Here is a 25,511-nt window from a genome sequence, read left to right as displayed (position 1 = left end):
CGACAGGCATCCCCCCCCCCCCCCCAAGGCCCTGGCCAGCCAGCAACTGGAGCTATGCTGCAGACCCTCCACCTGTCTGAGGTGGGGAGGCCAAGAGCAGCCTCTGGCCTGTATACCCACCCCTAGACCCCCCCACCAGAGCAGGTGGAGGGTTCATGGCTCCTCACAGCTGCCTGGCCATAAGGCTCTTACCATGGCTGGGCTCAGCTCCAAGGCCCCATTCCCTGGCTGGAGCTGGGTTGGGGTAAGAACTGCAGGGGCAGCTGTGAACCCTCCACCAGGTGGCCCACAGGGCAGGGACACAGACAGAGGGCTGCTCTCAGGCCTCCACCCCCCTCCCCCCCAGTAGGTGGAGGGTCTGTAGCTCCTGGCCTGCTCCAGCTTGGCCAGGGATGGGGCCTTGGGGGGGAAGGGGTAGGGCCACAGGGGAGCCCCTGGTCCCTAGCCCTTCCCCCCCCCCCCCCCCCCCCCCCCTTTGGGAAGGCTCTGCTGGGGCTGACAGGAACCCACTGCCTGAAATTAGGCATTTTAGGTACCTAAGCTTGTTTCTCTTGCTCTCTGGCCCAATGACTATTTACATATTTATCCAATGGGTTTCTGGAAACACAAGAATTGTCATACTCAGGCTAGTAGTCCACCTAGTCTAATATATGCTGCCCTTTGACAGAGACCAGTTGCCGTTATTTAACTGTAGGCAGTTTGAGATAATGTATATTTAAGGTAAGTTTTCAATTTACCCCTCATTAACTAGATGTTGGCTTAAACCCTCCAACTGGTGTGTAAAATCCCTTCCAAGCTTTAAGTGTTATCCACATCAATACATTATGCTTTTCTGCACCCTGCTAAACTCAAATTGTTCCTGACTTGAAAGGTAAAACATTCAACTTTAATTGAATTTCATGCAGCAAATATTTCCATTTACTGGTTAGATTTTGGCCTTGCACAGTTTCTTTGAGTTTTATTAGACTGGTAAGTGCTATTAGTATTAATATTGCAATAATGCTAGTCACCCTAGCTGCAAGCTTTAATTGTACAGAAGCAGTTACTGAAGTGAGGGGTCTTTGTTCATTCTAGTTTGAACTATGTATTTAAAGTCATATGTTACACATGTCAAGAAGGGTTAGGAATGTTAGTCAGACAACATGAAAGGAATCTGTACCAGAAGTAATTCAAGTTCCTGCTTCAAAGATATGGCTTGAGGAGTTTCCTCTACACTGGAGTCTGATAGTAATGTGAAACAATCCAAAGACTTGGAGAGCTATTACAGACAGACATTGAAGAGGAGTTTCATGTTTGTCTTTTGAAAGAAGTATACTATTTGAGTCAATTGATTCATTTATAGGACAGCACTCAGATCTGAAACCAACCAGTACCTCCTTTCTTCCTAAGAAAAGGAAGAGATGCTGCAGTCAGAACTGAGTTGCTGTTCTATTACACAGCTATGTTCTCCTGTACATGTTTACATATGGAAACAAAACGAGATGCAGAAAGAGCAAGCAAATAGGGAGTTTAAAAGCTGCTATTTTTAAATGATCCATAAATTAACCTCTTAAACTTATTCCCAACTAACTTGAGAAAAAGAACAGTGACAGACCTGTAGAGACATATGTACTGGTATCAAAAAGGTAACTCATTTAGTATTTTGAGTGGCTGATATAGAATTATGTACACTTATTTCAACACAGTAATATGGTTCTGCATTGCAGCTAGTTTACATGGCCTTTTAACAGAATATTCAAGTCTTGTGATCAGACTTTTCATTAATATTTTCCAGTCATTTACAGAGGCCAAGCAATAGCAGGCTATGTTTTCTTGCTAGTTAAGATGTACAAGCCATTTACACAATGTTTGAAAAGTTACCTAATTGGATGTGCCTGGCAGGTTTAAGCTCAAGTGTGCCAAGATTGGATTGTGGAAATGTAGGTTCCTACTGTTTTACCATGAAGTACTTAAACTAAATGCTATCATTTTTGGGCAGGGGGAAAAAAGGAATACACTGAGGATACTCAGTGTATTCTCGTTGTAGTACAAATTGATTTGCCATCACCTATACTGTACAATAGATATTTCCTACAGCTTTCAGTACTTTTGCAATTGTTTAAGTGATACTGATTCTGCCCTTCAGAAAAAGGAAAGCCAAAGAATATTCTATTTTGTCAGACATCACTTTTACTGTTTTTCCAAACATGACAAATTGTGTAAAAAAAAAAAAAAAAAAAAGTCAGAGCACAACAATTTGTTTTAATTGCCACCATGTGTGTTCCTTCTACAGTTTAACACACTTTAATATTTCCAAAAAAATATCTGCCCAAAACCTTAAAGTAGGCTTCACCAAGCTTTACAAAAGCAGCAAAGCATGAATATAATTTAGTCCTTTCTAGTGTTCCTATAGTTACATTGCATCTTGTAAGTTTTTACATCTTACATTTATAGTCAATAAACCACTCAAAATCAAAAGTAATTCAGGAAAGTTAAATTTCATTTACTTGTTCACTCAAGCTTTGTAGGATGAACAACTAATGCTCATTAAAGTTTAAAAGGCTGTCTTGGAGGCAAGGGTACTAATACAACTTTTCACAAAAACATTGTTTAGTGGCTACCAGATGGACAAGGGCTAATTTATTTAAGATTAAGCTTCCTTGGAGACTAGGGAGAGGATGAAGCAATTGCAGACTTGAGATGGCAATGTGCTCCACTGTTCATCTGGGAGTCAAGTCCCTCTGGGTTAACTGGAGTTTCAGGAAGCACTCCTGCCCTGTCACTAGAGGTGCTCTGAAGCATATTGCTGCTCGCCAGGAAGAGACTTTTAAAGAGCTCTGTGTAACCGAATACACCAAAAAACCTGTTAGGAGTCTGCAGGAAGAGCGGGTGAAGAAACAAGCAATCTGACAAAGTACAAATGAAAAACTTGCATCTTTTCACCAATTGTTATTCACTTGACAATTGCTGACAAGGCTGATGTATTTCTGCACCTGCACTTGTAAAAGCAGATAAAATATTTAATATGTAATTTACAATGATTTTACCAGCTTGGCATACAGAATGAATATATAGTATATCAAAGTAGTTGACAGTTATGGACTTGTGTAAGCCCAGCAAAAATAGTAGTTCAGGTATCTGCTAATTAAAAAAAAAAAAAAATCAGTTTGCAGTTTAGAAGTGATATAGTTGAATCTACCACAAAATACAAACAGCTGCAAAAATGTATACCATTCCAACAATGTATATAAGTTATTAAATAATGATCTGATTTAAAAGAATATAAATGAAGCCTTTAAGTAGGTCTTTTCTACATGCATATTATTCCTCATTAAAGAAAAATATGTAAAAAGGCCATTGGTAATTGCTTTGTTAACCACTGTAGAAAATGCCAATTCTCTGGTCTCAGACTCCACTAGTTTAGCACTTGAGGTCTCTGCAGTGTTATAAGTGATTATTTTTCAATACTGTTAATTCTATTACTCCATTGGTAAAGAATGCATGACTTGAAATATGGCAGTCTTCATGTTGAGGGGCAACAATCCACAGTTTTATACAGTTATCCAGAAGAACAGCACCCTCCACTGCTCTGTGCTTGTGGCTCATCATCAATAATCTGTACACCCCGCCTTGCAGTTCCTGACTGGCTGGAACCATTGCCTCTTGCTCTTTCATCCACTTGAGCAGTTTCTATCATTCCTGGAAAATAAGAACGCAAATCAAGATGACATTCCATTACAATTTTAAATATTTCAAAGCTCTGAATTCTTCAAGCTATTTAATCTCAATGCACATGGAGCTGTTATCAATCTGATTACATTTAGCAATACAAGATACAAGCAAACTGAAATTTTTCAACATAAGTGGATTTTTTTTTTTTGTATTTAAAGTGATCCAGCTGATACCACAGATCAACATTTTAAAACAGGTTGCTACATTTAGGACCCAGAAATGCAGACCACCCAGCAGCTCTCATTGGACTTCAATAGGAACATTTGGGTGCTCAGTAGTTAAGTCTATTTGGGCCTAAATAAATTATCTCTCTCAACCATATTAACTACTGCACTAGAGCCAGTATATAGGAACAAACAGTTACTGCTGAAAATTCTACAAATAAAGGAAAGCAACAGCAGACAGCTGAATGATTCTAGATTAGTTTCCTTCCTAATTTGGCTCCTTTAAAGGTTTAAGATGCAGGTGTTCACAAAGAATTCATAGATGCAGGGAGTAAGGTACCTATATTCCAATCCAGACCATTTGGAATGTGGTTTAAGATCTGTGCAATAAACTCCAAGTTGACTCTGGACAGCAAGTGAATAGTGAGAACTTCAAATCAGAGTTCTGAAGCCAAGTTTCTGGGGGATGGAGGATTAGAAGGGAGCAATAGTGGAAGGAGAAATAGTCATAGCGAAAATGGAAGAGGAAAGTGTGTTTATGTACTTTTTCCTGTTTTCAACCAGCCAGTGCTCAGACAGGGTGAAGGAGAGACCTTGGACAGAGTGCAGAGGTACAAGAATGAAATTTTCAACAAATATAGTTTGAAACACTATATTCCAAATATCCTGTACGAACCTTAAACTTTATTTTCATTTTTACTTTGTACACTAGAACCCCTATTTTATTAACTAATTGAGGATTGAACGTTGAACGTCTCAAAATTACAACAGGTACAGTGCACAAGGCAATGTATGAATCATTCAATAATATGCACATATCACGTGTATGCAGTGTGCCTGATTTTTTAATCTTTGGCACCAAATCTTAGTCTTCTCAAGCCTGCAGCAACTTGAAGGTTGGCTCAAGGACTGAAGACTTTGAGCAATAGAAAGTTTGGCATCAAAAGATTAGTTCACATAACTGATCAGTCTTATGAATGATCAGTTCAGTTACTAAATTAAACTACACTAGATTAGAATCTGTGCAACTCATCTTCCAACCTATTATTTAAAAGGACTATTTTGATGAGGGCTTTTTCCATCAACTTGTACCAATGTAAGCTCACCACAGCAAATGCAATACCTACTTTTACAGAGATCAAGGAAGAGTTCTTCAATTCCTTTGTTTTGTTTGGCTGAAGTATGATAGTGTTTTGCTCCCACTGATTCTGCATACCTGTATATAGTGCAAATACAGAAAAAGCTTTTACTTATGAGACCACATGGAATGTTAAAGAAATCAAAAATCCTTTCAAGCCTTCATACTTTGAAGTGTATAATATACAAATCAAAATATGGAGGATATTTACCACATTAAACTTTGCTATTTAAATTGGATGCCACTCCTGTATATTGTGTGCAATCAAAAAAACACCCCCCAAACCCACCTGTCAGCAAACAATAGATAACAGAAGCTTGGAATGATGACAGGGGATGGATCACTTGATTACCGATCATTTCCCCTGGGGCACCTGGCATTGGCCACTGTTGGAAGACAGGATACTGGGCTAGATGGATCTTTGGTCTGACCTGGTATGGCCATGCTTATGTTCTTTTCAAGTACATAAAAAGGTTGTTACAAGGAGAGAGAAAAATTGTTCTCCTTAACCTCTGAGGATAGGACAAGAAGCAGTGGACTTAAGTTGCAGCAGGGTGGTTTAGGTTGGACATGAGAAAAATCTTCCTGTCAGGAAGGTAGTTAAGCACTGGAATAAATTGCCTAGGGAGGCTGTGGAATCTCCATCATTGGAGATTTTTAAGAGCAGATTATACAAACACCTGGTCAGGGATGGTCTAGAGAATACTTAGTCCTGCCATGTGTACAGGGGACTGGACTAGATGACCTCTCAAAGTCCCTTCCAATCCTACGATTCTATGAATAGTGTAGATTCAGAAGCATCACTGAAAGCAGTAAATAGAGGATCTACTATTTTAAAAAACACTTCAGAAGCTAAGTTTACTACAGAATATACTGCAATTTAAGAGTGTTTGGTATAATTTTGAAGCTTTGTAAATCCTTGAATACATGTGTGGAGTGGAACGTGGATGGAATGTTAGCTATAGCAGTAATTTTGGCTGATCATACAAAAGCTATGGTAATTAGCTACAATTATTCACTAAAAGCAGTACTGCTTCTTTAGTCTTGTGATGAAGGTACTAGTTATAGCAGAATTGATTTAACTAATTTAAAGTTCTAGTCAAAGTTTATTTAACAAGGGGAGAGGAAAAAAAAAAAAAAAAAAAAAAAAAACTTACGTTTCTGCTTCTTGAACTGAAACATGCCTCTCTTTTTCCAAGTCTATTTTGTTACCTGTCAGAGAGAGAGAGAGACACCAGTCTTTAGTCTGTTCTATACACACACACACACACCGCAAAGATCTGAAGAAAAAAAAAAAAAAAAGTCTAGAGACTATGGATCTTTCTTCCTATCACTTTCCAAAGACCATCTTCAAACATAATCTAACATCAAGGTGGTGTTCCTGAAAATGTTTTACATGTTAAGGGTTAGCAGTATTTAAAGGTTTTTCCCTTTCACCCAGATACTTAGGCTGGGATCCACAAAGGTATATTGGCACCCCTTAAGTCCCAATTTTAGGCTCCACTGTTGACCACAAAACTCCTGCCAAACCCTGTAGGCACCAAATAAGTTTAAGTACCTAAGTTTTCAGGGTAAAACAAAGTTCTTAGTGCCTATTTTCCTGCCTTTGGTCATGCACACTGGCCTTCCTCTAGGTGTCCAGACATCTGTGTCCATGAACTGGGGAAGAGCATTTATCTGCCAATCTCATATGCAGGGCCTGATCCAGGAGACATGCTCAGAAGCTGCCTGTTGGATCACAGTCCATTTGAAGTGTGACCACCAGAGGAGGGGGTGCCCACCTTATGACTTTTAGCCCAGTGGTTAGAGCACTCACCTGAGAGGTGAGACACCCAGCTTCAATTACCCTCACTGCTTAGTGACAACAAGATAGACAGGGAGGGGGTCTCCCACCTCTCAGGAGACTACTCTCACATGAGTGGCCCACAGCTCAGTCCCTGGGAGACAAGGATGGAGTCTGTTGAAGCTGTTCCACTGTGGATAAATAAATAATGAAAGCAACTGGAGCAGGGGAACTAAACCCTGGGTCTCCCACCTCTCAGACAAGCATCCTAACCACCAAACTACAGATTCATTCCCATTCTCTCTGGCCAACTCACTTTCATTTATTCACAATGGAATGCTCTAACAGGAGAGATGGTGGAACCCCACTAAACTACAGGATTTTCAGATGTGGTTAGAGCACTCAGAAGTGGGAGATCCCTGTTCAAATCCTCTCCCCCTCTGGTGGAGGGAGGGGATTTAACCTGGATCTCCCACACCCTAGGCAAGTTCTCTAACCACCAGGCAAAAAGTTATAAGGTGGACAGCACCACCACCTCCAGACATTTTAAGTGGGGTAAGACAGGCACCTAACTCATTCCCACAAGAAACACCTGAGGTACTTAAGCCACATGACTCCAAGAGACAGGTTCAGGTTTACAGATCATTAAGTAGAGGTAAGTACTTCCCAATGTTCCCAACTTAGGCTGCTATCTCCAAGCAAGGGGCAATGATCAGAACAACCTCCTCTCTTCAGGATCTCCCATTGGCTCGCTTAAGTGTCTCCTCACCTAGTGAGCTAGCTTTTGTGGATTGCTTTCTAAGGTACCCATCTCCTCATTGTATAGGGAGCCTAGGCACCTAACTCAGGCTTATGAATTGCAGTGTCATTCCTGTAATTTTTTAGGTGCCTAAATGTTATGCACCAATGCTCAGTGTGTGACACCCAAGTCCATTTAATACATACTGAGGATGCTAAAGTTAATTTATCTTTCCACACCAAATCTTACATATACTTAAGAGTTTAGATATCAATATCTAGTATCTGAGTTCACTGCAAGACTAAGTAATCACGGCAATGTTTAAATTGCATATTTACAAGTTAAACAAACAAGTCTCATTCACTCAAAACAGACTGCTTTAAAAATAAAATAGCCTTACCAACTATACATAAACAGATTTCGTTTCCCAACATTTTTCTTAATTCCTTGACCCAGTTTTTTACCTGCATACAAATATCAGAGTTAGATGTATTCTCATTTTAAGAAGCATGTATCACCACTTTACAGTCATGGATCCAACTATACAGCTTTAAGACTAAGATACCTATGCAAGTGTCTTTATAGACTAAAAAAGGACAAAGTCAGAGAGGGCAATCAGGAATCCAGAGAGGTTATGAACCTCTGAGTTGTACTAAAAGTAATCCAGCATCTGTTAACCCAATCCCAAAGAGCAAGTTATGAATCACATGTGTGATGTAAATGGCATATGAGGTTGCCTTTTAGGTCAAATCTGAATTCTGTGTCGACTGCTACATAGGTTAGTGTGTATGGTGTTCTACTAGAAGAACTGGGGTCTTCTCAGTGTTTTATAATCCAATTTAGACATAATGGAGGACTGTTTTGGGAGGAACAGAATCAGAAAAGAATATTACTTTTGCAGATATAGTTGGAGATGGGCCAACAGAAAATACTCTCCACACAAACATGTATAAGCTTATGAATTTCTATTTTATTATGGTTAAGGAGGTTAACTGCAAGAAAGTCAAATAAAAATTAGACCCCATGATACAAAAGTGAAAACGTACAAGACACCCCAAAATTTTTACATGCTAATAGAACAAAAACACCACACATTTCTCTTTAGACAGAGTGCATGATAGAGAAAAACTTGATTAAAATGAAAATCCTTCAGAATCTTACCAAGTAATAGTCTAATAAGTAGATCATTTAGATTTATGGACTGAACTCTGGAATATATCAGCAGCTCTATATAGACATAGAAGCTCCAAAACTTTACCTCCACTTACTGTTACAATACATTAGTAATCAAGGGGCACATTGTTCTTGGAAATGTTTTCTTTAGTATAGTAACTTGGAAATTATGGTAAAGTAGTACCAAAACAATATTTCTGGAAGTAGTGCATTTCACAAGCAGGGCATGTTATGTTTCAAATAATTGAGATCTATGCAATAGGCATGTATAGTACCTAATGTTATTGTTCCATCACTACCACATTAAGCACTGTTCTTGAAAAATATATAGTAGAGTAGTTCTGATCCAATTACTTCAGAATATAAGCAGTTAAGATTAATGCTGTTATGGCACTATCATTAAAGTTTAACTGTTTTACCAGGAGCAAAAAGAAAAAAGTTCCAACTTCATCAAAACGGAACAGTTTAAGGAAGTATTTTCTATTATTAGATAGAACAATTTAGATCTTTCAAACTGATCAGTTATAAAAATTGACTGTATTGCAGTTTTTGTAACTAAGTTTATAAGGCGGTAATTATCTGAATTAGGAAGTACATTTAGTTACTGATTGCACGGAAACTTCCAAGTTGCACACTCATACTGTAGGGCAGCTTTGAATCTGTTTACTTGTGAGGAGATGGATGAATCTGTCACAGTACCTTTTGAAAAGAGTCTTCATCTGTTATGTCATATACTAAAATAGCTCCATTAGAATCTCTGTAGTAAATTGGACCCAGTGCATGGAATCTTTCTTGACCTGCTGTATCCTGCATGTGGTAGACATTTGTGTTAGTGTTCATTAAGACAAAACTGATGACAGCATTCAAGGAAATCCAGTTATTGAACAAGAGTGACACTAGAAATAACAGGAGTACTTGTGGCACCTTAGAGACTAACATTTATTAGAGCATAAGCTTTCGTGGGCTACAGCCCACTTCTTCGGATGCATATAGAGTGGAACATATATTGAACACACACACATTGTCTTACTTAATTGGCCTCTCAGAGTTGGTAAGAGAAAAACAACTTTTGAAGTGATAATCAAGATAGCCCAGTACAAACAGTTTGATAAGAAGTGTGAGAATACTTACAAGGGGAGATAGATTCAATGTTTGTAATGGCTCAGCCATTCCCAGTCCTTATTCAATCCTGAGTTGATTGTATCTAGTTTGCATATCAATTCTAGCTCAGCAGTCTCGGAGTCTGTTTTTGAAGTTTTTCTGTTGTAAAATAGCCACCTGCAGGTCTGTCATTGACTGGCCAGACAGGTTAAAGTGTTCTCCCACTGGTTTGAGTATTATGATTCCTGATGTCAGATTTGTGTCCATTAATTCTTTTGCATAGAGACTGTCCGGTTTGGCCAATGTACATGACAAAGGGGCATTGCTGGCACATGATGGCATATATCACATTGGTAGATGTGCAGGTGAACGAGCCCCTGATGGTATGGCTGATGTGATTAGGTCCTATGATGAGGTCACTTGAATAGATGTGGACAGAGCTGGCATCGGGGTTTGTTACAAGGATAGGTTCCTGGGTTAGTGGTTTTGTTCATTGATTGTGGTTACTGGTGAGTATTTCAGACATTGACTATCTCCCCTTGTAAGTATTCTCACACTTCTCATCAAACTGTCTGTACTGGGCTAACTTGATCATCACTTCAAAAGTTTCTCTTACTTAATTGGCCTGAGTTGGTAAGACAACTCCCACCTGTTCATGGTGTGTGTGTGTATGTTCCACTCTATATGCATCCAAAGAATTGGGCAGTAGCCCATGAAAGCTTATGCTCTAATAAATTTGTTAGTCTAAGGTGCCACAAGTACTCCTGTTCTTTTTGCAGATACAGACTAACACAGCTGCTACTTTGAAACTAGAAATAAGTAAAACTTAATTCTTGGCAAGAATTCAACCAGAATCTCAAATGTGTATTCATTTTATTTGCACTTAGTATTTTAACAAGACTTGAATTCCATTTTAAAAGTGAAAAGTTGAAGTTTATAAAAGCAGAGTGAATAGAAATGTAAGAGGCAGATAAGCAAACATACCCATATTGCAAGGTTTACTCTTTTTCCTCCAATATTTAGCTTCTTTGTTAGAAAAGATGCCTAGAACAGAAATTAAAATATGTATGAAATAGTTTAGAGACAAGAGTCATTATAGTTATTTTTTACGTTTATGACTAATCCAGAGAGTTATATTTGGATTACTTTTGTACTCTTATGGGTTTTAAAAAAGGAAGAAAAAAATCCTGAAGCAAAATCTGTTCAGACCATTAATAAAACCAAGGTAACTATCAGAAGATGTATGGAGGTGATACAGACCAAAACATAATATTGTCCAAGGCTGGGGATTTAGCCTAGCTCTAAGAAACCACACTTCCAGCTTGCCTTTCAGAGTATCTCACTATTGCCTCACCATTTGAGCAGCATCTAAGTAGTAACTGCCATTTATTCAGTCTGGAGTGAAGACTGGTAAGAATAAATTCAGGACATGTTTTGCATTATGATGTTACAAATGATCTGGCATCCCAAGCCAAAGATCTTAATTATAAAATCTAGTTGTTTAAGGAGAGCAAGTAGTTAGATCTTAACCCATAAACAAACAATGGACAAATTTAAGATTTGAACATTAAACAAGTTAATCAAAAACACACTAATCAGCCCTAAGTAGTGTGACTACAGGTCTGTCACATCTTACACAGGGATTCTGTTCCACAGTTAGTGTGTAAAGTGAAAACCGCATATAGCCAAAACCCCATTGAGTTCAATGGCGGGTGAAATCGCCTGCACTACAGGTATAGTATTAAAACTGTTTCTTTTTTTTGGCCAACCGTGTAAAGTTGAAATCACGCATGTTAAATGTGCGTAAGATGTGACAGACCTGTATTAGCTAGCTATTATCCTTTGGCATCCATGTTCACTTCTAATCCTCCATGAGAACATCCCTGCCTTCAGAGTAGTCTGCTCTCCTTGGTCTGAGTCCCAGGGGTGTTTTAAGTAAGTGATTTTTTTAATACCCCCCCCCCCATTTGGGGCATACCAGGGCAACAGAGCCTGAGACTGATGTAGCCCAATTTAAAGAGCTCAAGGCATGACAAATTTGGTGGCAACAGTGGCCTTAGCTACCATAGTGACTGAAATCTTACTTTGAGGGGATCTTTTTGAGCAGTGGTTCTCAAACTCCTGTTCTGGTGACCCCTTTCACATCGCATGCCTGAGTGCGACCCCCTGTCTTACATAAGACTGGCCATACTGGGTCAGACCAAGGGTCCATCCAGCCCAGCATCCTGTCTGCCAGCAGTGGCCAATGCCAGCTGCCTCAGAGGGAGTGAACCTAACAGGCAAGGATCAGTGATCTCTTTCCTGCCATCCATCTCCGCTCTCTGACAAACAGAGGCTAGGGACACCCATTCCTTACCTATCCTGGCTAATAGCCATTAATGGACTTAACCTCCATGAATTTACCCAGTTCTCTTTTAAACCCTGTTATAGTCCTAGCCTTCACAGCCTCCTCAGGTAAGGAGTTCTACAGATTGACTGTGCACTTAAATTAAAAACACGTATTATGTTTAACACCATTATAAATACTGGAGGCAAAGCAGGGTTTGGGGTGGAGGCTGACAGCTTGCAACCCCCCACATAACCTCACGACGCCCTGAAGGGTCCTGACCCCCAGTTTGAGAACCCCTGTTTTTGAGGGTTGGCAAAAAAATTTTTTATTAAGATGTTTTTTAAAAAGTGAATGGCACAGAGTTTAAGCATAGAAGTTTCTGGTTACCAGGGAATAACAGATTATTGAGGGGTGCAAAGTTTGGTTTAAGATCAGGTGGCATAAGCAATATGTTGCAACTTTCCCCACATGAAATAGACTGGTCCTTCTCTTTGAAATAAGATGTTTGTGGGCAAGAAAACAGGAAAAACTCCCTTCATAGAAAAAGCTATAGAATCCAGATTCAGACTACAGCAACCAATTGACATGGTTAAATACTACCACTCCAGACTGCAGCCAAGTAAGATAATGATCTTGACACCATACATATTGTGAATCTACCAGTTCACTTTAGATACTTACTACGAGGTAGTAAAGCTACCCCCAACATTTAGATTTCAAACCACATCCACATTCTTCAGATTTTTTTTGAATTTGAAGTAATTTATTAGTCTTGGTTCTAATTCTCTCTCCGACTGGTAGAAATGGCATTTTAAGTTGGCATTAAAGCTAGGGACAAAAACTAAGCTAAAAGTAAAGCCTGAAACAGTAAAACAAAACCAAAAACCAGACAAGCAGAAGTGTTGACAGTCACAGGAGCAAATATTTCATGTAGTTTACTTGTGACTATAGCCCAAAAATTGCAACAGGTATATTTTCTTTCATGATTAAATGTAAAGTCTTAGCTGCTGAATAAGAAGTGATTAGAAGATTTTCCCCCAGTCTGAAGCTAAGTGAAAGCAGGCTTCAAGTTATATTTTTATGATATATTAGACAATATGCTAAAGTTACAATGCAATGCACAACTGCTTTACCCATGTAGTTTAAGGAGGTAGGCAGCAGAGGTAACTCCCCTGGTTCGTAGGCTTCATTATTGGGTTAACAGGGTTTAAGTAAATTTCTCAAGCAATGTCCCCTGGCACTTAGAATTTCTAGAATTTATGACTATAAATATGCTAGTATTCAGTGTAAGGGTATGTTCTTAGAATGGATATACCAGTGCATTTTAGTCTTGGATTCTTAAGAAAAAAAAAAGCTCAACTTTAACCTGTTAGGTTTCCAATTGCAAGAAGTCTCTTCACTTCTGTTTCATTCAACAGAAAGAGCTGCAGTTCTGAGAATTAGGCAATGTAACTTGGAAGATACTAGATCCTTATTCATTTCAGTCCTTTTGTACCTTTACTGAATATAAAGCTTAGTGGTCTGAGGCTAGTTTAAATCTGAAAGTCATGAGTTTTAATTTCCAGTCATTCATTTCAACTTTTTTTTTTTTTAATTTCTGTGGCAATTCTTTGGATGTGGTTTTCAAAACATGAGACAAACAGAAGTTATCGCCAAATAATCTCAAGCATCTCTGAAATAAACTGCAACTACTATTGATATATTGAATCTTGTGATATCTTATGACTTTTCAGTCCTTTATAGCATTACAAGCCTTTGATCTCCAGTGAATGCTTCAACCTACTATCTACATTAAGTTCAGTTATGCTTAACTCATTAATCTCCTACAATTGTTAAGAAATGGTCTTCCATTGATGGGCACATTGAAGTGTTAAATATATCACTCCCTTAAAGAAGGGAAAGCCTCATCCCTGCTCCAACCCCTTTATGCCAAATAAGAGCCTAAGCAGCTTAAAAAAAGGCTCTAAAAGCCCCAGATCCAGTTAGGAGAGGATTCCCTCAAGCCCTGATGTAGGGGGAATGCCAGGAGCATGCTGGGTGCAGCGTCACTGTGTGCAGCACTGGAAATTCCAGATGGTGCTGCAACCTATATGGCAATCTAGGGAGGCAGTCATAACTTAGACAAGCGCCCCCCTCCCCCCCCCCAAGTCTGCTCCAGCCCCCAGAGCAACCCAGAATTAGGAGGGTGCAAAGTTTACTTAAAGCTGCATTAGCCCCTCTTCATCTGGGCTCTGTGTGCCATGCCTCTTTGTATTTACTGTAGTTTAGATTTGAGAAATAATTCCTAAGGGGGGTGGGGAACCAACTTTATTTCAGACAATTGTTTATCACTTCAGCTCCAGAAGGCAGACTAGCAACTTCCGCCATTTCAATGATTTGCAATGCTTATCACTTTAGCAATAGACATGCATTATTAAACTGTTTAACATCCAACATGTCAGTCATATTTGATTTCATGACTGAATAATTAGTATATACCCATGTACTAAGTTTTACCTAGAATGGGCATTTTGCCTAACAGAGTTCTCCCTGTAGTTTCCAATGAAAAAAATTTCCTTTCAGTTTAAAAAAAAGTCTTGCTAAGTTCTGCTAGTACAGAAAGATTATACACCATTTACTCACTGCAATGTAAAGTAGCACTGAAGGACTACAGGACTCTGAGATGGGATGAGCTGGATACATGTAATGTAGTAGATCAAAGGTCTGAGGATTTTAACTACAGGAAGAATATTGCAATATGCTGGGTTTAGTGATTAGTTCATATTGATGAATTTATAAAGGCTGAACTAGGTTTATTCCTTGTCTGGGAAGCACTAGGTAAGGAAGAGTTAAGAAGCCTGTCTCCACCCATAAAGAGTAAGCACATCTTCTAATGCTAGAGAGGGAGCCAGTTCTGCAAACAGGGCTAGCTGGCCCCATTGAAGGCATTTCTGGACAGGGCTAATGACTCACCACCCTCTGGCATGCTAGAATGGCTCCAACTTTAAGAGTTTAACAAGACCCACATTGCACTGGGCTTCTCCCCTCTTATCCCATGGCAAAAGGTAACTTTTAAAGAAAGCAACAGTGCTTCCTGGCCCATCCCCTCTCCTTTATATGGCTCATCATCATATGGCCTGATTCAACAAATCAACTTCAAAGGGAACTACCTGTATGCTTAGGTACCTTGCTGACTGGAGCCATAATGCAGAAGTGAGTCCTTACTGTATTAAATTAGACTATAAATAGGATTCCCCCCCCCCCCCAAACAAACACTAAAATCTGTCTAAGCACAATTTAAACCACACCATTTCATTGCTTGATCATGTTTCAAAATAAATGAGAATACATTCTTAAAGTCACTGCCAGTTTCACTGTCAAGTCATAACTGGCTGAGCTTATGAGGCCTTGTGCTCTCATGTTGAGAGCACATCTATCTAATGTGGTAACTGATCTTATGCACCATTCAAAATTCATAAGGTTTCAAAGAATGTTCTAGGCATCAGTGGCCAGAACTCTATTTGAAGGGGGGCAGGGAGGGTCAGAAAACCAAGAGTGGGGGGGAGGGGAGGGGAAAAAGGGGACACATGGAGCCCTGCCATCTATTTCATGCAGTCACAGCTTCAATCACTTCGCCAACTGTCTTTAAAAACAAACTGTTTGACAACACCCATTAATACCCCTATCTCATCTTGCTTATCCTTCCAATAACATTTAACATTGTGACACTGAATAATGAAGGACTCATCTATACTTAAATTTATCAGCATACCTATGTCAGAGGTCTGAAAAAACCCCACACCCCGAACCAACATCACTATGCCAATAAAACATTGGATGCAGATGAAGCTATGCTAACATGAATGCTTCTATTGGCATAGATGTATTGGGGAGGTATTGTTCCCATATTGGCAAAGGCTCTGCATGATAGATATAACCTTCCCTGCCAGACAAATAAGAATGATCAGACCAATGGTCCACCAAACCCAGTATCCTGTCTGACAGTGGCAGATGCTTCTGAGGGAGTGAACAGAACAGGGCAATTTACTGAGCAATTATAATCGGTTGTCTACTCCCAGCTTCTAGCAGTCAGAGGTTATGGGTAGGGTGACCAGACGTCCCGACTAGTCTTTGGTCTGGATGCATTGTCCCGATATCTGCCAGCAGCACTGTGGGTTTTTTTTTTTTTTCGGCATGCTCTGCTGGCAGGCACCCTCCCTCCCGCATGTGTCCCAATGTTTTCTTCCCCAGTTTAGGGACACCCAGACTGTGGGGTTGTCTCAGACCATCTTGGCTAATAGCCATTAATGTGCCTATCCTCCATGAATTTATCTAATTTTTTTTTTTTTTTTTTTTTTGAGATCAGTTATACTTTTGACCTTCACAATGAGTTCCACAGGTTGACTGTGTTGGGTGAAGTACTTCCTTATGTTTTAAGCCAGCTGCCTATTAATTCCATTGGGTGCCCCTTGGTTCATGTGTAATATTAATAGGTAAACACTTCCTTATTCACTTTCTCCACACCATTCAGGATTTGTTAGATCTCCATATCTTCTGTTCATCTTAGAAAAGAGGCAACAATTCCAGACTTTTTAAATCTCTCCCCATATGGAAGTTGTTCTATACTCCTAATCATTTGTGTTCTTCTCTGCATCTTTTCCAATTCTAAAAGAAATTTTATTTAGGTGGATAAGACAGAAAATATCATGCCTGTACATAAATCCATGGTATGCCCACACCTTGATACTGTGCAGTTCTTTTTGACCCATCTAAATATATATATATGTCAAAAAGAACTGCACAGTATCAAGGTGTGGGCATACCATGGATTTATGTACAGGCATGATATTTTCTGTCTTATCCACCTCTTCTCTAATGGTTCCTAGGATTGTTAACTTTTTTGACTGCTACTGCACATTGAGCGGATGTTTTCGGAGAACTATCCACAATGACTCCAGGACTTCTTGAGTGGTAACAGCTAATTTAAACCATCATTTTATATGTATAGCTGGTACTGTTTTCCAATGTGCATTAATTTTCATTTATCAACACTGAATTTTGTCAGCCATTTTGTTGCCCACCCTGTTTTGTGAGATCCCTTTGTAATGGTCTGCTTTGGACTGATCTTGAGTAATTTTGTATCATCTGCCAATTTTGCTACCTTGCTGTTTACCCCCTTTTATGAATAATTTATGAATATGTTCAACAGTACTGGTCCTAGTACAAATCCTTGGGGGACCCTTCTATTTACCTCTCCCCACTGTAAAAAAAAAAAAAAAGCTGACCATTTATTCCTATCCTTGGTTTCCTATCTATTAATCAGTTACTGATCCATGGGAGAACCTTCCCTCTTATTCCATGACTCCTTACTTTGCTTTAAAGCTTTTGGTGAGGGACATTGTCAAAGGCTTTCTGAGTACACCATATCCACTGGAATAATTTGTCCACGTTTGTTGACCCTCACTCAAAGAATTCTAATAGATTGGTGAGGCATGATTTTCCTTTATGAAAGCCAGATAGACGAGCACAACATATGGAGGATGAGTCAATGTATCTGATAATTTGTTTTTTTTTTTTTTTAAACTATAGTTGCAACCGATTTTGCCTAGTACAGTAACTCCTCACTTAAAGTTGTGCCGGTTAACATTGTTACATTGCTGATCAATTAGGGAACATGCTTGTTTAAAGTTGTGTAATGCTCCCTTCTAATGTCATTTGGCAGCCGCCTGCTTTGTCTACTGCTTGCAAGGAGCAGCCTGTTACAGCTAGCTGGTGGGGGCTTGGAACCAGGGTGGACTGGCAACCCCACTATCAACTCTGTGCGCGGCAGCTGCCCAGTAAGCTAGCAATTGCAGCTGTCCCTCCCTCCACCGCCATGTGCTGCTCCTGCCCTCTGCCTTGGAGCTGCTCCCCAAGAGACTCCTGCTTGCTGGGAAGGAGGGGCAGGGAAGGAAGAGGGGGGCTAATGTCAGGGTGTCCATCCCCCATCCCCCCCACTCACCACATCTTCCATAGAGCGGTGGGGGGAGGGGACACCAGGCTCAGAACAGAGGGAGCTTGCAGAACCTGTGGTCTCAGCAAGCTGATCTAATTAACAAGGTAGTGTTAATGCACATATCTCCCTCCATTCCTGCTGCCTTGTAGCAGGAGAGAGTTAACCCTTGAGGGCTCAGCCAGTTGCTAGTTCATTTAGCAGCAAGGGAAGTATCCCACCCCCCGACTCCTCCACCTCAACCAAGCTTCACAATCATAGTCACTGTGTACCAGTATTTTTTTTTTATTCTCTCTCTCACACACACACACACCTTTTGTCTGGTGAAAAAAATTTCCCTGGAACCTAACCCCCTCATTAACAATTCTTATGGGGAAACTGGATTTGCTTAACATCATTTTGCTTAAAGTTGCATTTTTCAGGAAATGAATGTCAGTACAGTAACTCCTCACTTAACACTGTAGTTAACTAACATGAAGCCTATCTGGTACAGAGGCTGATTTAAGCAATATGTTATATACCATAGTTAGTAAGTATTTCTGCAATATTATATTTGAGTTCCTTCAAAACTCTTGGGTGAATACCATCTGGTCCTGGGGATTTACTATTGTTTAACTTATCAATTTGTTAATAGAAGAGATTTTGGAACAAGTAGTTCCAAAGATTTGTCACCTAAAAATAATGGCTTGTGTGGGAATCTCCCTCACATCCTCTGCAGTGAAGACCGATGCAAAGAATTCATTTAGCTTCTCCACAACAAACCTTGACTTTGAGTACACCTTGACTGTCCAGCAAATTAAATACATCAGAAGCTGGAAGCCTGCCAAACTACCTTTTGCTAGTTGGTCTTCAAATTCTTTTTTGCCTAATATATATTTTTTTATTAAGCCACACACTTGACTTGCCAGAGTTTGTTCCTTTCTATTTTCCTCAGTAGAATGGTACTTTCAGTTTTTAAAGGATGCCTTTGTCTCTAGCTGCATCTTCTACTCTGCTGTTTAGCCACAGTGGTGTTTTTTGGTCCCCTTACATTTTTTTTTTAATTTTGGTGTATACATATAAATTTGAGTGTCTATGACTGTTTTTTGTTTTGTTTTAATTATTTCCATGCAGCTTGCAAGCATTTCCTTCTTGTGACTGTTCCTTTTAACTAGCCTCCTCATTTTTGTGTAATTCCCTTTTTGAACTTACATTCTACTGTGATAGGCTTCTTTGATATGCTCCCTTCCCCCCAGGACATTAAGTTTAAATTACATTATGGTCACTATTACTGAGTGATTCAGCTATAATCTCTTCAACCAAATCCCATACAGCATTTAGGAGTAAATCAAGAATTGTCTCCCCCCTTGTGGGTTTCAGGCCTAGCTGCTCCAACAAGCAGTCATTAATGGGGTCAAGAAATTCTCTCTGCATCCTGTCCTCAGGAGACATGTCCCCAACTATATATGTTGGGACTAAAATCCCCAATTACTGGGTTTTCTGTAGCTTCTCTAGTCTCCCTGAGACTTTCACAATCACCATCTGGGTCAGTAGATTATTCCTTCTACTACATGCTTATTATTCAAGCATGGAATTTACTATCTTATTTCTAGGGTTATAAACAGAATTTCTATGAATCAAACTATATTTGACTACGCTTTTTCACATTTATGCCATTCTCCACCCACCAGTGCAACCTACCCAGTCATTCCTATAATAGTGGGGGAAGCAGGACTGGGCACATGTAGGCATGCGGTACAAGGATGGGAGCACAAGAGAAGTTGGAGAATGCTAGTCTGGGGAGGGAGGCATGGGAAACGGGCACAGAGCCCCTGCCACGTGGGAGAACAGAAAATACTGGAATGGGAGGAGAGAGAATGGAGGCACAGAATCTCTGGCAGGGGGAGAATGGAGGGTGTTGCAGAGCATCCCTGAATTAGAGGATGCAAGGGTGGCATACAAGGAGTTTGTGGGGTAAAAATGGAGGGACATAAGGAGCCCCTGGTATATGCAACAAGTTTAGTCTCCAGAAGCCAGGAAGTGTGCGACCCCTTCATTTAATCTATATGCTGACCATATATGGTAGTAAAATACACTTTAAAATAGGGTACAGGAAAGCAACTACAATAAGAGAAGTAGTTTTGAAATGTGAACTGTTCACACAGTAAGTTTCAACACCAACTGATCCTGCAGCTTCATATTTTTAGACGAGAGAAGAACCAGGGTCACTGCAGAGAGAGGATATGTAATAGGATTGACTGAAGATAGAGTTACATTTCTGGACATGACCCCTCAGCACAGGATGCAGAGATACAATTTCTAGACAACTAGCTTCTTGGAGCAGCTAGTCCTGAAACCCACAAAGCGGGGGTGGGGAGTTAGGTGACAGGAAGACAATTCTTAATTTAGTCCTAAGTGGCACACAGCATCTGTTTAAGAGATGACGATATCAAAACTATAAGTGAGTCAGCTAAGTTTAGTGATGTTACAGCCCTATAAAGATTTCATTTTTGTATATCCAAGGACTAAGGATAGAGCGCCATCCCTTTTCATGTGAGAAGGAAGTGCATTCTCCCCACATAAGTCCCTACTCTGAAAGCGTGTTTACAGGAGAAAAAAAAGTTTTTTAAAAGTAATAAATCCAGAGGAAAAATTCATTCATTCTTTTGGTTTTATTTTTAAAATTGAATTGTGGTGGACCTGTAGCTTCCCTCACTCTGTTTCCCAAATATCCACAGAGTATTGATTCAATTCACTTTAGCCTCAAGAAGCGCCTGAATTTCGATTTCCAACTACAAATTACACTAACGTGCTTGGCTGAGACTGAGATACATCAGATGACAAGACTATTAATAGTCTAATGTCACAGCCTTTAGTGGATAACTAAGTTCTGATATCAATGTAAAACCAGAGGCACAGAGCTTGTTTACACTTGCAGTGCTACAATGGGGCAGCTGTAGTGCTTGGGGAGACTATCAATGCTGCCGAGAGTGCTTCTCCCATTGGCATAGGTAATCCACTTCCTCAAGTGGAAGTAGCTATGTGGACAAGAAAAGTCCCCCCATTGACATAATGTAACACTGTCCACACCAGGGATTAGGTTGGTTTAACTACATTTCTTTGGGGGGACGGAAGGGGTAGCAGATTTTCCAGGACACAGTCTGGATTGGGCTAGTTCTAAAACAGCGTCATACACTTTGTCCTTAAGTGGTGCTATCATTGTTCTGCTACAACTGCATCCATCTGTAGTCAGCAAGTACAGGAATACATTAACACCTCTCTAGAGCCGAAAGACTTGGGAAGAAAGGTTCATTAAAGAATCAACCCCAAGCCATGCACCTTCAATTAAGGTGAGCAAGCTCACACCTCTGACCCTCAGGAAGTCCTCCAGGAAAAACAGAAACAGAAGATCATACTCTACATTAATATTTTCATGGTTATAAAGGTTTTAAAAATATTTCAAGCCCTTATGATAAGGAAAGAAAACCTAAATACTTTGATAACTAAAGGATTTATTTTCTGGTCTCCACTACTGTAATATCATACACACCTCTAAAAGTGTAAATTTTCTTCACAGACCTAGTTGAGAAAGAAATTTAAATTTTTCTTGAACCAGATAATGCACAACTTGCTTACAGCTCCACTCTATGTTGTCATCCCTAGATAGTTTGTTCTCACTCCAGAGTAGTATATCTGGAACTGTGGTTCACCGAGCAGTAGGACACAAGACAAATTAAAAAGCTGTTCCAGACTCTTAGGGTATGTCTACACAGCAATTAGACACCCGCTGCTAGCATGTGTCAACCAACTCAGGTTTGCAGGGCTGTTTCATTGCTGTGTAGACTTCCAGGCTTGGGCTCAGCACAGGCTCTAAGACCCTGGGAGGTGGGAGGGTACCAGAACTCAGGCTCCGGCCAGAGTCTAGATGTCGACACAAGAATGAAACAGTCCTGCAGCCCAAGCTGGCTGGCATGGGCCAGCCACAGGTGTCTAGTTGCTGTGTAGACACACCCAAAGAGACTGAGAATCACTGGTCCTGAGAGTTTATACATGATACATAAGCTTGTACATGCACTTCAATACATGTCAAATAAACTTCATAAATTTCAGGATTTTGGTATTGCAAATCTGGGGCCAATCATTTAGACAGGATTTAGTCTCAAACATTTTAGCTGCCATGAACAATTACATGGAGTGGCTCTTTCAATAGTTAGAATGTTACCCAAAACTGGCTTAATCCTCATATTGCAGAAAGGCTAAATTAGAAAGTTTGGAGAATTTAGCACATTTCAGCAGTAATATTTACTAGAGGTTGAACTCAAAATTCTTGGTGTTTATGCTGAGTTTTTCAAAAACTTAAAAGACAAAAATCTGAAGGCACTCACAATTTCTTTGAAGATATTGGCCTTCCTTAATACTTAGCAGCTTAACTTTCACCATTTAGAACATTAACCACAGCAATTAAAGCTGGAATTTACACATAACACTTAGTCATCAGGTCACTCATGTTGCCTAGTTAGTGAACAGGAATTAACACTTTCAGATCATGTTTCCCCATACCAGGCTTGCAAAGGCCCACATGCAGAAAGCTGAGAGCCTGAACAGGTCAGGGAAGAAAGATGAAGTATTTAAACCCAAACCCAGGCCATTTGGGGTGTAAACGGAACTACAGAACCCCCTCAAACCAGGAAGTAGCCAACAAGGAACAAGCCTGGCCACTTAAAACCAACAATCGAGTAGGCAGGAAGAGGGAGAAAGTAATTAATACACGTATGCCATTCTTCACCCAAGGAAGAGGTGATGGTAACAGGCTGGACCTCACAACAGCAGCAACGACAGTATCAGGAAGTGATAGGGCCATCTTAACAGGACTCAGCCCGGAGAAGAGACCAGAGAGGCAGATGTGGACTGACACCCAAGGGGCGTCATACATATAAGAAGTACGCTGAGAACAGACGGCTCAACAGCCAGACTGGCCTCCATCTATGTACACAGACACAGACACACACCCCTCGGCCCCCCAGCGCTCTCCCCCCGCCCGGCGCCAGGGCCCGTCCCGCGCGCACCTGCAGGGTGGTGATGTGCTTGTCGTTGAACTTGTTCTCGCAGTAGCGCAGCACCAGGGAGGTTTTCCCCACGCAGCCCTCCCCGAGCAGCACCACCTTGAAGGAGAAGCTCCGGCCGCCTCCCCCCGCGCCGGAACCCGCCGCCGCCATCCGCAGCGAACCCGCCCGCTCGCCGGGCCGCGGCCTCACATCAGCGGCCGCAGGGCGCAGCAGGACACCGACCCCGGCCGGGAGCCGCCGCGAGGAGAGCCCGGGGATGCGGGCACCGAAGGGGGCAGCGGCGAAGAGAGCCCGGGACGAAACCGGGAGAACCAGGGCACTTGTCACGGCCGCTGGCCCCGCTCCCTCTAATGGCGTCTTCTTCCTCCTACGTCACGCTCCGCTCGGTCACGCGACACGTTGGCAGCCAACGGGAGGGGCAGACGCTGCGGGTGCCGAGGCCACGCCCAGAGCCCCAGGAGAGGGAGGAGTAGGGGCGGGGCCTAGCGAGCTTCCCAAGGGGCGGAGCCATGAGGAGGAGAGGCGGAGTCTGACCCTCCGTGTCCGCCCCCGGGGGCGATAGTCAGCGCCGGCCTGGGCCCAGGCTGGTGTCGGTAGAGGCAGGCAGCAGCTGGGCAGGGGCGGGATGGTTCCTTCCCCTGTAACAGGGAGATCAGGCTGTGGAGGCTTGGCCGGAGGGGTCGGGGTGACAGCAGGGACAGCCCCAGGGCAAGGCACAGCCTGGTATCCAGCAGGGAGCCTCAGCTGGCCTGGCAGGCCGGGTGCCACTCCACAGTAGTGTTACAGCCTGGCACTGGGAGGTGTCGTGTCCTATGGCGTTGGCCAACTAATAACTCTCTGATCATTAATATTTTTGAGTGGTGTAGGGCCGTGATGGGCACTGGGGATTAGAAATCCACGCTAGACTTGTGGCTAAAGTGTGCGCAAAGCAGGTGTTTCCTCACTTTACATCTAAGCAGCACACAGTCCCATCAGGCCAGCAAAGGCTGGACAAACCTCACACTGACAAGTGGGGGAAGAGACAGCAAGGAGTCTATGCCCCAGCAGGAGAGAGACGCTTGGTCTGGGTTTTATTTTTCAGAAGGATCCATTTCAAAGCTTTACTGGTCTATGAAGACAGGAGGCTGAACCTCAAATGATAAGCAGCTAAATCAACTGATTGCGTACAATATTGCCGTATTACAAAATTGTATGGAGTGAGGTCTTTTCTGAAAGCTAGTGACAAAGTGGTGATTAAACTCATTGTGAAATGTATGTATTAACACTATGTAAGGAATTATGAATACTCATTGATATTAGACAGTACAGTATGCCCAGACAGGAGGGAATATCATGGCTACCTACCTGTCACCTATGTAAATTAAGCATGCTGGAATCAGAAACAATGGAAGTCCCATTTACATTGAAATCATACAGGGGATGGAAAGCACACAGGAAGGGACAAATAGAATGAGATCATTTTACCTCTTGAAACAAATTCATTGAACTTCGGAAGATTTAAGAAAGGACAGAAAACATTGTTGGCATCCATTGCTAGATAGACACACGAGGCCAAAGTTCTTGCAAGCTGAGAAAGGTGGGACCTTCAATCAAAGGAAACGTGGGGTGGGTGGGTTTGAAGTCTCTGGAGCTGAATATAGGTAAGAAACCTGCCTAGGCAAAGATTTTCTCCTAAGAAGACAAAAGAAGCCAGCGCCTTTTACTTTTGTGGAAGGTCCTGACTGAAGGAAAGTCAGCCATGGCAGGGGTGAAGAATGACTGGTGAGAGAAACCATCTTAAGCAAAACTTGTAGCTGGTTAAGTCTTGGCCATTAGAAGCATATTTTGTTATGCTTTACTTGTAATTCTATCTTCAATCCTTTTACTTGAACTCACTTAATCCATGCTCTTTTTTAATACAATTATTTATATTTACTATACACCAACTCAGTGCTGTGTTTAAGGGAAAAGATGTATGTATCCCTGTTGAGTTGATAAGTTGTAATGTGTTTTTGTCTCTACAGGAATAATGAACCTTATTGTTTCTCTGAGCTGTGCTGGACTCTCCATGGCACACAGTTTTGGGAAAATTTGGGACTGGGAATGGTTGGGGGTCACCTTGCTGGTTGTAACCAAAGTTGATAGAGACCAGGGAATCTGACTTGGTGGCAGGCTGCTGGGGTCAGAGTTGCTGGATCAGGGCTGCAGTTATACAGAGACACTCAGAGTGTGACCTGCCTTCTTGTTGCTGACTGTGACTGTCCCAGGCAAGGAGTTACAGTAGCAAAGCATTTGAGGCACCCAGGGTTACAGGGCCAGCAGTGACGTAACCGATTACTGGTCTGAATTGCCCTCGAAAGCGGGGCATTATTTTTCTT

The 25,511-nt window shown here is 41.2% G+C and overlaps 1 protein-coding gene across 1 annotated transcript; it reads right to left on the bottom strand.

Moving 5' to 3' along the window:
* Window positions 1–2,461: 2,461 nt before the first annotated feature.
* RAB21 (RAB21, member RAS oncogene family) lies at window positions 2,462–23,544 on the bottom strand. The gene is made up of 7 exons (XM_034771536.1): window positions 23,155–23,544; window positions 10,794–10,853; window positions 9,408–9,515; window positions 7,936–7,999; window positions 6,171–6,225; window positions 5,003–5,091; window positions 2,462–3,678 (listed from the first exon to the last, which is right to left on the bottom strand). Exons 1-7 carry the CDS (start codon window positions 23,302–23,304, stop codon window positions 3,539–3,541), a joined length of 666 nt encoding a protein of 221 aa, XP_034627427.1. The 5' UTR covers window positions 23,305–23,544; the 3' UTR covers window positions 2,462–3,538.
* Between the last annotated feature and the right edge of the window lie 1,967 nt (window positions 23,545–25,511).

This window comes from Trachemys scripta, chromosome 1, assembly GCF_013100865.1.
Source record: "Trachemys scripta elegans isolate TJP31775 chromosome 1, CAS_Tse_1.0, whole genome shotgun sequence".
Classification (NCBI taxonomy): Eukaryota; Metazoa; Chordata; order Testudines; family Emydidae; genus Trachemys; species Trachemys scripta.
The sequence above is the reverse complement of the archived record's forward strand: the minus strand, read 5'-3'. Positions and strand labels throughout refer to the sequence as shown.

What these genes read in the sequence shown, in the direction of transcription:
- RAB21 (XM_034771536.1), bottom strand. Translation starts at nt 23,304, where the DNA reads ATGGCGGCGGCGGGTTCCGGCGCGGGGGGAGGCGGCCGGAGCTTCTCC. An exon ending in GAGTAAACCTTGCAATATGG is followed by an intron (nt 9,516 to 10,793) that starts GTATGTTTGCTT and finishes TACCACATGCAG; the next exon opens with GATACAGCAGGTCAAGAAAG. An exon ending in AATCTGTTTATGTATAGTTG is followed by an intron (nt 6,226 to 7,935) that starts GTAAGGCTATTT and finishes TCTCTCTGACAG; the next exon opens with GTAACAAAATAGACTTGGAA.